Source organism: Chelmon rostratus, chromosome 7, assembly GCF_017976325.1.
Source record: "Chelmon rostratus isolate fCheRos1 chromosome 7, fCheRos1.pri, whole genome shotgun sequence".
Lineage (NCBI taxonomy): Eukaryota > Metazoa > Chordata > Actinopteri > Chaetodontiformes > Chaetodontidae > Chelmon > Chelmon rostratus.
Window position 1 is genome coordinate 9,814,235 of NC_055664.1, and position 14,411 is coordinate 9,828,645.

Sequence of the window (14,411 nt, forward strand, 5' to 3'; positions counted from 1 at the left end):
TTCTGCTGGAGAGGAGACTGCAACGTTCCTCAAATGAATACATGAAACAAACAGAAATGTTATGGCAGTGGATGGAAGCCAGCATGAACAACACCAGGACCCTGGAACTGAAGAAGCTAAATGGAATTTATCCCTCATTCATTTCATTATTTACACTTTGCACAGGAAACATTGTAATCAGTGTAATACGTAACTGCTACGAACTTCACAAAAAGCAACAACAAAGTATATTTTAAGTGCCAAAGGGGAACGTCTGTTCATGAGAAGTTGAAATCACCATTACCATGTATTCAGGAGCATATTTAGTTAATGTTGCAGTCGTTCCTTCATGCAAAATAAATATCAGTGAAATCAACTGAAGCTTCTAATTATTTGTTGGATATTGGCAGGATACAGCAAGCATCTAATGCCAAGTTTTGCAATAGTTGAATTCAGAGAAAAACTGCCACATTCATTCATTCAAAAATATTATTTTGACTCATGCCTGGTTTATATGTGCTCAACTTGCATTTCTTGTGTGCGTGCCTGTGTTAGAGAGAGGGAGAAAGAGAGTGTGTGTGTGTGTGACTACGAGCTGTGCAGCCCGGTCCAGCTTATTGTGTGATTTAGAAGGAGCCTCGAATGTAAAGTGACCTGAATGCCGGTGATGTCAGCTCCTCCATTCATGAAGCACATGAATAATTGAGGAAGCAGCAGGCTCAGTGCACCAGCACCAAGTAGAGGTGGAATGCAAAGTGAAAGCCATCTCTTTCCTCATTTGCGCTGCCCCTCTCTCTCACCCTCTCTCTCTCTCTCCATCCAGTCGCGCATTCATCCTCAATCTCTTTCCATCTATTGTCAGTCCGCAGCCGTGAAATTCTGTCAACGGGGGGCTGAAATCGCGAGAGAAGAGCCTTGCTTGGATACTAGCGGATGCAGTAATCGGGCAGACGATCCAACGGCTGGTAGAGCGGAGGAAGAAAAGAGGGGGGAAATAGAACAGTGCAGGTTGCTGGAGAGAACAGCAGCTCAGCCCCAATAGACAAAGGAGAAGAGAGCGGATGATAGGAGAAGAGAGAGGAAAAGACGGAGCCTGAGCTCCAGCCTCACTGGTTTCTCCTCGCCTGCCAGGAAAATACGTTCTTTTTATCTCTGTCTGCTGCGTCTGCTTCCTCCTCCTTTCCCCCCATCCTCCTGGCATGCTCCAGAACTCATCCACCCTCCTCCCCTTTATCCCTCTCTCTTCTCTCCTCCCCCCCCCCCCCTCTTCCTCCAACTCCTCTCCTTCCTCCTCTGCCTCATCCCGCTGCCTGAATGAAGCCGTTTGAAAAGGGCTGATCGCTGCGGAGCGGCTCTCTACATGGCTACGACCAGGTTAGTGCTGGGAACAAAAGCCTGCCTACCTGCCTGCGTTCAAGCAGAACGACACGGAGCCTGCATAACGATTAGTTTCCCCGCTTGGCGAGATCAACGCGTGCTATTTAGAAGCAGAGTCCAAGGGGAGGGCTGCTGCATCTCAGACCACCAATGCCTCTTCTTTGGCAGGTGGTGTTAAGGGCGCTGTAAGCTGGTTATTAGGAGATCAGAGCTGGCCGGGGAAGATCAGTGGCCCTAAGCCTGCTGAGGAAAATCTCCCCGCCTGCCTCTTCCATCTTTTCTCTTTCTCTCTCCCTCCATTTATCTGTCCGGCTACCTTTCTTCTTTTACACTGACGGAGAAAGGAAAGCGCGGGGCGCAGTCCTTGGAATGATCCGCTGGATGAACAGCTCATTACTGGGGGCTTACCACGAGGACATGGTGGTGTTTGAGTGCGTGACGGTGGCCGACGAGGGCTGCCGCTGCCTTGAGGGCTGCTACGGCGAGGTGTTGAGGGACTGTGTCTTTCAGCCGGGGTATGGCGGCCTCTGTGATGCATGTTGGTGCCAGTGTGCGTGTGCAGAGAGAGTGGATGGGTGGGGTAGCATGGGTGTGATTATATAATACATACAGACCTTGTTGAGTTTGGGTAGATTAGGTGTGTGACGTTACCGAGTTCATCATTTAGGAAAACAGAGCGAGCTGTCATGTATTTCTGCAGTACGTGGGCGTACGTGTCCACACGCATGTCCGTGTTTATGTCTGCATGTGTGTACTGTATGCGCATTCCTCAGTGTGCATGCGCAGTGGTTGCTGGTGAGCATGGCGTTCCTCGTGGCCTTTTCAAACCGAGCGGAGCTGAAGGGCCACTGCCAGATGGGTATTTTCCAGGGTCAGCAATACTGTGGAAACAAGCGGGGCCTTTAGAAAGGCCCGGAACTCTGTTCTATTGTGAAGCTGAACGATTGGACAGCTTGAGCCGGTTGGATTTAGAGCTTTAGAGCTTATTTAAAGAAAAGACTGTAACAAAGAGGCACAAGCAGCATGCTTGTTTCTCTTGTATTTTTTTTTCGCTCTATATGTACAAACCTGACCTACTTTGAGTGGCATGCTGGGATCCTGTCTGATCAACACCTTGAAGTCAGTCGTCTGTCTGTCTGTGCAGAGCTCTGTAGTGCAGATGAGTTCTGTGCTTGAGCCTCTGGGACTGATCCCTCTCACACAGTATGCAAATGACCATGCTGTGCTGTGCAAAATGTTAGATTTTACTGTTTTAATAATCCAGTGAGATGTTAATAGTGCTAGATGTAGAACATTTGGATCACAATAAGCTGTGATTTGCAGTCTGTAACCCTGTAATGTTTCTCATCTTTCTGAGCTAAATTACAGCGCTGGGTTACAAAAAGCTATTCACCACAAAAGCATAGTTTTTATATCAAGTTTTCTATGTTACAGTGTGCTCATATATGTGTTATTATTTATAGAATTTGTAGAATTCAGTCAAGCAAAATATCTTCATGCTTGTACAAATTAACAAAAAAGATATTGTGCACAACTACAGAATGAGTCCTTAAATACTAACTTCCAAGCGTTTGAATGGATATTTGTATCAGTAAGTTCAGGAATCAGTCATTAAATGTGCAGAAACAAAGCCCTGATGGGCTGATGCATGGTCTGTCACTTTGCCTCCCTGCTGTATTTCCCGCTCAGACGGCATCTCTAGCAGCAGAGCCGGGGAAGTATATTTAGTCACACACTCTGAATATTTAAACCACTCTCTCTCTCTCTCTCTCTCTCTCTCTCTCTCTCTCTCTGTTCACTGTTGCTATAGTGATATTCATTCTTTTGTAGTTGTGTGGGCGGTGCTCTAAGTGAAATGGCTTTTTAATTGGTAAATTGTTTGTCGGCCCTCTCTCTCTCCACAGTGCATCACTGAAGTCTTCGGACCACTTAATCAACGCTGCTGCATAACTCAATAGCTCATGCGAGCACTGCTGAAAACGCCAGCTTTCATGAGTGACGCACATGTTGCCGTCCCTGACTCGAGCTCTGTTTGATTTTCAATAAGCATTTTTAAATTGAATAGACTAGTGCATTGATTATTTAGTTGTTTTTTTATCAACACACTCCAAGACAGGTTGTCCTTCATGGCATCAAACCTGACTTCTATATCATATGTTTGTAGTAAAACACAGCTAATGTACAAGTAGCAACAGCTGTGTCTCTCGGGGTTGGGTGATGAACACTGAGCCCTCTACCATCATACCATCTATCCCCCCACCACTTCCCATACTGCCACACCAACACCAGGGCCCACACTGTCACACACACACCGAAATGAACACCTGCCAAAACCTTGTCACTGAAAGTGCAATAAAAGCATTCGTAAATAGCTATGACCGGTATTTAAAATATTTTCTAAGATCAGATGATCTGCTTATTAAGTGTTTGTGCTGCAGCCTCCAGACCGTGGCCAGGAAGCACAGCATCTGACCTCAGGGCTAACCCGAACCTTCACTTTTAGCCAGCAGCTGACGAGCAACACACGGGCACTTGTTGAGTATTGAGAAGCTGCAGCGTTTATTTATGGGCAGACTTACGTACTGCCACTAGACAGCTACACTGCTAGCCCTCTAACTCTGCTCCGCTAGCCACCACCTGTCTGCTCTGAACGCAGCCATCACTCAGCCGCACACCCAGTAAGCACACACTACACACTGCCCTGGTCCTTTAAGGAGTCATTCTTCTAACAAGGCTGTAACAGAGGGGGTGAGTCGGTGAGGTGATGGGCTGTGAATGGGCTCAAATGTGCAAAATAATAGTAATTAATGTCCACATAACGATATCATCATCCATTATAATATTTTCACTGTGGACATCCTCATATGCTAATTCAGTAGACAACCCAATGGCCCAACCCTGGTGCCTGTTGTTCAGCTGAATAACACATTGTGCTTTTTCGTTTAATGCCCGGAGCGTTACAGTCCAGAGATAAAGGCTCGGCAGGTATTCTTGCTTTATGTCAAACTCTCCGTGTTTTGTCTCATGAAGCCGTTTCTAACAAAGCAGCTGTGATAGCAGCCTTTGTCTGCTCCTCGGCAGGCCAGTGTCAGCTGCATGTTCACTCTATCCACACCACCATGCTGCTTCAAAGAGCAAACAGTTGTGTGAATGGCTGATATCGGGCTTAGTCATCCATTTGCCGATGATGGAGCCGTGTCCCTATTGTTTACCACCATGTATCTGGAAAGGCGAGGTGATCCGTGAATTCCTCATCTGCTAAAAACAACAAGTGGGGGTTCCTGTGATGAAATCCTTTCGCTTTCTGCGCAGACGGAAAGTATGAGGGATGTTCCTCTTGTTAATGTTTTGTTTTATGTAACACAGTTTTGTTCTTCTTGTATTTTTTCAGTTGGGATTTGTTACCCAAACACAGTTTCTTAATCATAAAAGGTATTGCTTCTCAGGCAACCTTTGAATAACTGTACTTACTACAATATATTTTTTAATCTATCTAATATTTACCCCCTGTTACCTGAGAGGCCAAACCTGTGGTTAAACCTATGTGGATACATAATCGTACAATCCAAAGATTTTAGCGCCTCACCATTTCTGGCACCTATCCACCCTGACCTATAGTGTGTGAGGCGAGTGTGAATGTGTGTGTGTGTGTGTGTGCTCCTGACCATATGACGAAAGCTGACTGGTGCATCATTAACCAAGCTAGGATATGACGTAGAAAAGAGCCACACTTGCACATTGTGTGCCGATGCCATCCTTGTCTCTTTGAGACGGAGTAATGTGTGCAGGAGAACATGTAGTGGTGGTGGATGCAGTGTGCCTGTGTTTAAATGTTTCTGTCTATGATGGCCTCATCGGCAGGTGACTGTTGGCTGGCCTGTACATCACATGTGTTGTCACCTCCCCAGGTCAAGGTCCACACAGTGCAAGGTAACTGGCAGAAGCAGACGTTTTTCAATCGTTTTTTGACCCAACTTGTGCAGGATAATCACTTCTTTACATTCCCTTCCTGTTGACTCCAAGTGGCAAAAATGCAGCTTCAAGTAGTGGTTTAAGCTTTAGGAGTGTTACCTGTATTTGCTATTCAGTTGTTTTTCCTTTTTTTCTTGTCATTTGCAGTGCCAGGCTGTCCCCACTGCAGTCCTCATTGATGTTAACTCCCTCTGTCGTCTGAGAGGAGTGTAGACAGAAGGATGCAGGATGGAAAGATCTCAGGTCTCTGCAGCGGTGAAGTGTTTTTTAAGCTGCACCACCGAGGCGTTTTAACCGACTTGCTACCACAACCGTCTTAATTAACTATACGTTTAATTCGGGATATTAAAGAAACTTTGAACCTCTTTGCTGCATTAAAAGACGCACATCTGCCCTCATAACAGCCCTGTGCATGTATGTTACATCTGTGAAAAGTGCACTTTAAGCTTACTTACTTTACTTTAAGCACACAAAATCTCCTTCCGTGACATCATTTTTAAGAGTGTACTTTTTGGTACTTTTCAATTTTAGATGGATGAGAACAGCCCAGAAAGCTGCTCCCAAGAGTAAACTGATGTCCTTGGACAAAACAATCAGAACGGCCGCAGACAAATACACTATACAGCGTGTCTAATAAGATGGCCACGGCATATGATGAAGAAATTATCCTGGGAGGAGATAACCCATTTTATTAATGTGTTGCGCTGACCCGAGGAGAACTGTGGCCCAGCGTAAGAAACGGTTCAGTGATATTAGACGAACTGAACCGGAGGGCTTCCACCAGCCAGACATGTAGAGGATGTGACATCAGTTCCCTCTCTCATGCCGCGCTGCACACTGACCACCACTGAACGGCAGGCGTTCACTTTATAGCCATATACCATATGAATAATATAAATCCCTGATCAGGACAGACAGCTAAAGCCAAGGAGTCCCTTATAACTCAACACATGCCCTGCAATACCTTTCCCACATCCCTACACAGTCAGATTCACAGCCTCCAAAAATACTGTGATGCTACACCCACCCTCCTGCCCTCGTTAGCTGTGTAAAGTCAGTAGTTAAATCTAGCACTCTGATAACGTGAGTTGCTCCGCTATGAAAAGACAGCAGGAGCCTGATTTAGTCCATCTGCCTCCTTTCGTGTGGATGATTCCAAGGATGACGAAGTGTCTCTTTTTGCAACATCGCATTTTGTGGCCAAATCTAAAGCAATAAACTTGAGTGTTAGTAGTTGTTAGTATTTACAGTTCTCAGACTTTGTTTCAGATCTGTATCTAATTTGTTGCTAAGCAAACAGCCTTTGGCCTGCAGTGTTTTATAGTAGAGGCAGGCTGCGACACCTGAAATATAGACCACCTCCGCTTACATCATAAAGAAGATATACACTTTATACACTAAATGCCATATATTTCATGATTGATGTGGATGTTGTTCAGGACGTCATCGATTAACAAACTTGATCACGAGACGAGATGCGACAGGATCTCAGGAACAGTTTCATCGTTCATTTGTGTGCCCCAAGCAGAGCATGGGAAAGGGATGCTGACATTTTTATCTACACCAACTTGCATGTGTGTTAAAGCCAGACAGTCTCCCGGCTCAGACAGAGATTATCATGCATGCTGAATAGCAATGGACTCTGCTTTCTACCATCATAGTGAGCTCAGACTTCATACCCCAATGGATGACGTACACCACCTGATGAACCAGAGATCTGTGTAGAATAGATAAAAAGGTGTTTTAAACTGCAGCTCTGCAGTAAGGAGTCGCGTGGCATTCACCTGGCAGTAGACGTCCACTTCGAATAACAAATGTTCTATGATTATCCTGCAAATTTACTCCGAATCAGGTCAGCAGGGACTAATCAGGACACAATGTACAGTACAGTCAACATGATCATCCACAGAACAGCAGATCATTTGGTAATCAGACAAATTGATATCAGAGGTACCATAATATACCAGATGTGTGTGATCCATCCCCGTGCATGCAACAGATGTGCAGGCTCTGTGTTGTCCTTGCCTTTTAAAATCAGCCAGCGAGTGGTAGAGCAGAGCCTGACGGTCAGACAGAAGCTGTCAGCGCTGTCCCCTATGATTCAGTGCTCTAAGCTGCTGCGAAGTCCCGAATGTAACAGTAGATCAGTAATTCATGGCCACTAACGGCGGCCATTGGCAGGCGGTGACGTAATGGCTTGCATAACGCCATGTCAAGTAACCGTGCCTGGCGGGCACCCTGCCACACAGATCACTTACCGGGCCTTTTGTTAGCTGCTGTCATTGTGAGGAGGAGGCTTCTTGCTGAGCCTTTGATGTGTGTGTGTGTGTGTGTGAGCGTGTGCGTGTAAGAAAAGACAGTGTCTTGTGCTGGATCACAGAGGATACCTGATAGGAACTTTGTGTACAATGGAAGGACAGGGACTACCTGACTTAAGACAACAGTCCTTCCACTTGGCTAGAAAGCTGTCAGTGGTGGTATTAAAGCAAATCCCCATGTTTGAGATCATAGAGTCGTATGTTATAGGACTGCCTCAACAGCCAGAATGATGCCTTCCACCTGGCATTGTGTCTCTGACCGTCTTTGCAACAGCCAAGAAAACAGTTTAAGTATTTCAGGGGAAAAGAATCTTAATTATTGCAAGGCCTCATATTTTAGAGGGTCTGAAGTAAACAGCTCAATAAATGTCAGGGTGGAGGCATTATAAGTTGGATATTTTTCCAGACTCAGTGCATTTCTTATCAAATCAGCGATGGGCTCAGAAACAAACATATCGATTTCCCTGTCACATTCAAAGTGCAGCATTAGTGAGAAAATCCTCAGCTCAGGCGTGACGGTGTCTTACTACATTTGTTGCCCTCGTTGCTGCTGCTGCTGCTGTTGTTGTTGTTGGTTGGTTTCCCGTATTAGCTTAGCTGTTATTAGCCAGGTGAGCACATGATGCTTCAAGCCCGTTAAGCCTCAAATGATGTAAGCATGAGGAAACAGTGTATGTGCCGTCCTGCTGTCCACACTGACCTGTAAACCAACAGCACTGCTACTGAGGAGTATTTATGTGATTGCTATCATGCAGGTCAAGATTCTACTGTATCTGAGCATCTGTTGCAGATGATGTCCTCATCCCTCTTTCTCTCTCTTTTCCTTTAGCACTGCCAGTAACTCAAACAAGAGCACACCTGCCTGCTCACCAGTCCTGCGTAAACGCTCGCGCTCTCCCACACCACAGAGCCAGGAGGGTGAGAATATGGTCGAGAAGGGTTCAGACCACTCCTCTGACAAGTCCCCCTCCACGCCCGAGCAGGTTGTCCAGAGAACATACTCCCTGCAGTCAGCCAGAAGCGGGGGAAAGAACTCAAAGGTGAGCGACCAGGAGATGCTCCTTTTCCACCTGTTCACCTGGTGCCCGTTTGATAGACGGCGTGGTAGTTGTTTAGGTTTAGCGCTAAAGCCACGCCGAGTTCTCGGCTCTGTCAAGACCGCACAGCAGTGCGCCCTCTCCACAGAAACGAGTTGGCACTGCGAAGAGAGAGAGAGATTCCCGGTAGACAACGATCACGCGGCACTTTGTGCCTCGCAAAGCTGTTCTAACGTTTTCACAGAATAGCTGTTGTGAAAGGCTTCACTGTGGGACACAAGGTGCCAATTCCACACACATGGATTATTGTTAGACTGGTCAGGATAAGGCTTAAGACACTTAATTGAAACTGCAAGTTGTCTCTGACAAAAAGCACAAGCGGCACACACTACGACACGTCGTTGCATGTGATGACTCAGCAGAATATGTAGAAATAAAGCATGCTTTTACAGCTTCCTCTGCCCGGTGGAGCGCGCAGCACACAAACTCACATCTATATTTAAAGTTAAAGAACATATTTCATCCACCTCTGCTAATACAGACGTGAAGCAGGAGCAGGAGAGTGCATGTGAAACAGCTGTAGCACCTACATGTTTACCGACAGGACGGATACGACATGTTATCCCTTTCTTGTGTAAAGTAGACACAAATCAGAAAGACAGCAGCAAAGTGAGGTTTTTGATGTTTCATGGCGATTTATAGTGATCATCAGTTACATCATAGTGACTTTATGAGACTGTAGTCAAGATGATTTGGCAGCCTTTCATAAACTGTGCCTGCATGAACAAGTCAGGGTCGTCCCAGCTGTGTTCCCCGTTTCCCAGCGCAGTGACGTAGCCTTTGTGATTGGTTATTGACTTGTGCATACTGATATGTAACTAGTGAGCTGCAGCTATCACTCTCCCCCCTCAGGAGAGACTGCACCCTCCTCTCCATTCCAGCCTTTCATTTTTACATCCCATGTACTCCCTAGTCTTTTACTCTGTCCTTCCTTTCCTGAAGCTACAGTTAAATGATAGGATAGTTTCAGTGTCGAAATGCTGGAGTGAAAGCGTTCTTTATATGTTTATATGTTCACGTATTTACTGTCCATTGAGATTTTGTTATGCTCATCGAAAGGAGATGCTAGGATTGGGGGTAAAAGCGAGTGGATGAGGTCCAATCAGTGATTGAGCAGCCGGGGCGATGAGACAGGGTCTGCAGGGATGCGGTCTGGTGCACACAGTGATAGTAAAAGCTTTGAATAAGATGCAGGAACTAACAAATTAAACAAACAAAATGTCTTTGTCAAAGGATTGGTTTCTGCACATTATTAAAAACTAAGACCACCATGCTTCCTAAACCAGTGGTGTATGTGTTGCCTCAGAGAAAATAGGTTTGTTTTGGGTCCTTTTGGTTTGTTGACCTGTTGAGCAGATTTCTACAGCACACTATGCATAGACAGGTTATGAGCTGAGGTTTCGCTGATAATGCAGGTATATTTCCAACATTTTGACGCTGATGTAGGTTTTACTTGCTACTTACTTGCTAAAATCCTCGCTCCTGCTAAGAGATCCTACCATAATGTGATTCCAGCGTGAGCGACGGGGGACAAAATCAAAACAGTCCAGCGTTTAGCCGAAGCTAACGTGAGGCTTCGGCAGCCTGAGGTGGATATTGTCCCCCCATCGCTTAACATTTGAAGCACATGAGGAAGAGCGAGCAAAAAACGTCTTTCAATGTGCACATGAAGATTATTTAAGACCGGCTCATCCTTTAACAGCAAGTTGGAGAACTTAGTGGTTTGCTGCGTCGTGTTTCCTGCATTCGATGCTTGTCAGACGTATTCAGCTCTTAATAGCCGAGTTAATCTGTTGACGTCCCAAACTCCTATTGAGGAAAGCCAGAGTTCAGGAGTTGTAGCTGCTGTCCTCCCGCTCATCTGCATCCGCCCCTCACAGCCGATCTTAGCTATGGATTGAATCTTCCAGGTTATTTCGCAGGTGGAGCATGTGGCTCTAATGTTTTGTACGCTCAGCACTCATTTGAGCTTCCAAAATGTTAGAAATAAGCCATGCCACTCCCATCCTCATGTACCTGCTCATTCTGTCCTCATCTGTTTTAAATCACTTGTTGGTTTTGTCTCTTTTTCGTTCATCGGTTTTTGTTTTGTTTTTTTTGTCTCCACGACACAGTGTGCACGCCTTCTCTCTCTGCTGCTGCTGCTACATGCCATATGATAACGTGTGCCATCTGATAATGACTGTTCAGCTCTTCTGTTTGTACTTTCAGCTGTTTCCTCTTGCAGCTGATTTCTTTTTATTTTCATTTTTTCTATCTGATTTTTCTTTGTTCTTCTCCTGATTGCATGCTAGTCTCACAAGCGACTTTCCAAAGTAAGCATTACTCTTTTTTCTGTTCTTCAAATATCTCTGTGCCCACCTCCCCTCTGCCCCACCTCTTGTCTTGTGAGCTGCTCTGTGGAAATGTCTGAACCCTGTTTGCAATGCTTCACCCTGAACCCAGCTTGTTCCTGTGCACACTGCGACCGTTACAAGCCCCATCTGCACCCACGATCATAGCAGATGGACATTTCTTCAGACAGACGACCACGCATAACCGCACTCACTTCCACTCCTCTCCTCTCCTGTTGTGTCCTTTCTTTTCCTTTCTGGTGATATGCAATGTAGCAAGTTCCTGGTTACATTTTCAAATATCTGTATTGTGCGTGTGCACAAATGGAGTCGGCATACGCTCTGTTTTTGCTATTCAAATGTAGAGAAATAAAAGAAAATGAACGAAAATGCACACGTAATGGAGAAATGGAGCCCTATTTTTAAGATTCTGTCTGATTTCCACTGAAAATGAACATTTCTGGTGCGAATTCCTATTAAACAATACTGCAAATAATTGTCTAAAAGTCCTCCCTCCCTCTTCCTTTTTTCTGCTTTGGCCCATGTCCCGTCCCTCTCTTTGAAAACTTATCCCGTTGTTACATTTTGGTAATGAGAGCTTTATATCTGTCATGCTGTGTAACCGCCCGGCTGCAGAGGCATAAACCCTTAAAAGTCCTGCCAGCATCCCGGTCCAGAGCTCCAGGACTACATCATTATTTGAGCAGCCTCTCTGTTGCCACATGAGAGGACCCCTCCTGCTCTTTTTTCTGCACCACGAGCCTAAAACCCCCCCTCCCCCGTCCTGTACATATACTGCAGGCTGGTGTCACGTTTTAGTACATCCCCACGTTTTCATCCATCCGATTTGCTGCTTATCAGACTTCATCCCACTTTTTTTTGTGACTCATTAAATGCATCGTCAGTATAAGCACAGTCTCAGCCATGTCCAAACTGTACAGACACATGCAGAAGTGGGACAATCAGACACAGGGACATACTAAATGGGAGGTTGGTGCGGACAGCCTAATGGTGCTCTATGTGCTGCTATGCCATTTGTGTTTCACACACACACACACACACACACACATCCCAATTGATCACATCACTTTTCATTTCCAAGCCCCCGCCCCAACCCCAGTGCAATCCCTCACCACGTGAGTCTCTGCGGTCAGCGGTGGTCACATGACCCCAGACATGGCGTGAGGTCGCCCTGGCAACGTGAGCTTGATCACCCCAGCCCTAATGCAATCCAAATAAAAGAGTGCATTCAGCGAAAGGGCCTCTCTGCAGCCAGGGCCATATGACGACAGTAACAGTGGCGATGACACAACAATCAATCAGGCTTCTCGTGTAGCGTGCGGGCTAGGTGGAGGGTCACATTTCATGACATTTTCAGCACCAGACCTCGAAAAACTGCCGCGTTGTGCTGACAGTCATGTGTTCCAGCTAATGAGCCACGCTCTCATTAGACGTCAGCTTCTTCTCTCTCATTTTCTTTCTTTCTGTGTTCATGTTGCTCACTGCTTTGGTTAACGTTTTGTTTTCTCTTTAATTTTCTTTCAGTATGACAGACTAAACCTGATTAAAGTAAGCATTTCTTCTTGTTTTCATTTGACCCATTGACAATCCCCGCTGGCCCCCATTAAATCCCCCGGCTCTCACTTCCTCTGTAGCTGTGCAACTGTAGGATCCCTTTTGACAGTTTCAGTCCCTCGTGTCCTTTCCCATGCTTTCCATCCCCCGAATCTCTCAGAAAGGACAGAGATTTGTGAATTGTGTAAAGTTGCTGATTTTAAAATGTCTTTATATTGAGGATTCTGCATTTATTAAAGCCTGTTGCAAGCAGGGTTCTGTTTGTAATCTAAAAACTGATGCCACTTGTTTTCAGTGACAGGGCAGGTCCATCACTTGCACTGTTTACTTTCTTTATGAATACTCTTACAGTTCTGCTGATTCATTTGTTTTAACAAGACAGCCACAGAAGTATTTAAAAAGCTCTGCTTACCATTTTGAGAGAGTTATGTTTGATGTTTTGAACTCTGGGATGATACCCCCCCCCCCCCCCCCAAAAAAAAAAAGAAAAAAAAAAGCACTTTTTCATTTCATGACAAAAGTCCACAAAAAAGTTGTTACTTGAATTTTGGTTCTTATTCATTCTTTTGAAGCTTTGCACCCAGTGAAAGGTTCATGTTTCTGCAATCCACAGGCCCCTATGTGTTGACAGCTTGACATTTAAACCACATAATATAATCAAGAGTAAATCACTAAATCACAGAGGAGTCAAAGGGAGGCAAAACTCTATTTAACTGCTGGATACTCTTTCTCTCTGTCTCTGTATGTCTCTGTCTCCCTCTGTCTCTCTGTCTCTCTCTGATTCTCTCTCTCTCTGTCTCTCTCTCTCTCTCTCTGTCTCTCTCTGACTCTCTCTCTCTGTCTCTCTCTCTGTCTCTCTCTCTCTCTGTCTCTCTCTGACTCTCTCTCTCTGTCTCTCTCTCTGTCTCTCTCTCTCTCTGTCTCTCTCTGACTCTCTCTCTCTGTCTCTCTCTGTCTCTCTCTGACTCTCTCTCTGTCTCTCTGACTCTCTCTCTCTGTCTCTCTTTCTGTCTCTCTCTGACTCTCTCTCTCTCTCTGTCTCTCTCTCTGTCTCTCTCTCTGTCTCTCTCTGACTCTCTCTCTCTCTCTCTCTCTCTGTCTACATGTATACAGTCACAATAAATAGTCTATCTCTGTATAAACAATGCCACCATTAATCTCACAAACTCGCAAAGTCAAACACAATGGTGCATACACACACAGTCTCTCTCGCTCACACACACACACACACACACACACACACACACACACACACACACACACACACACACTCACACACACCTCTTATCCAGACAGTGGCCTCAAAGTAATTCCTCTCTCGTGTCTCTGTCACCTTCAAATCAGATTAGCCCACATTAGCGCAGCTATCGTCACAGCCAGGCCCGGGGCCTGCTACTGCAGCTCACTGCCCGCTGACGCCACGCACACCAGATAACCACTGAACCCTGTCAGAGGCGACCCGAGGCGCCAAACAGAAACTGAGCGCCTTTTAGGTTTTTGACAGAGAAACGTACGATGAACTCTGCTACGTTCAGCTTGTGAGGCAAATTGTGTGGCCTTTTGTATGGCTGATTATCTGCCAGGTCAACATAACAATATTTAAGACAAAATCTTCAGTTGTATTATGATCATCACGATTATCAAGTTCGCAAAAATGTTAAAATGTTTAACAGTGGTCTTTCTAGGAGAGGTCTAACTACAGATCATCAGAAGATGGTCTCTAAAATAGGGGAAAAAATCAGATTGTTTTTTTAGTTTTG

General features: G+C 45.4%; 1 protein-coding gene across 2 annotated transcripts in view; it reads left to right on the top strand.

The window, feature by feature from the left end:
* Positions 1–14,411, top strand: part of LOC121608734 (protein Aster-B-like) — a 62,610-nt gene that overhangs the window by 31,534 nt on the left and 16,665 nt on the right. Inside the window, exons 3-5 of one of the 2 annotated variants that reach the window (XM_041940049.1) lie at positions 8,476–8,686; positions 11,038–11,058; positions 12,622–12,645. In XM_041940049.1, the coding sequence (XP_041795983.1) occupies positions 8,573–8,686; positions 11,038–11,058; positions 12,622–12,645 (159 nt within the window). In that variant the 5' untranslated portion in view covers positions 8,476–8,572. The remainder of the gene's footprint in view (positions 1–8,475; positions 8,687–11,037; positions 11,059–12,621; positions 12,646–14,411) is intronic. The other variant, XM_041940050.1, reaches the window with a different exon arrangement.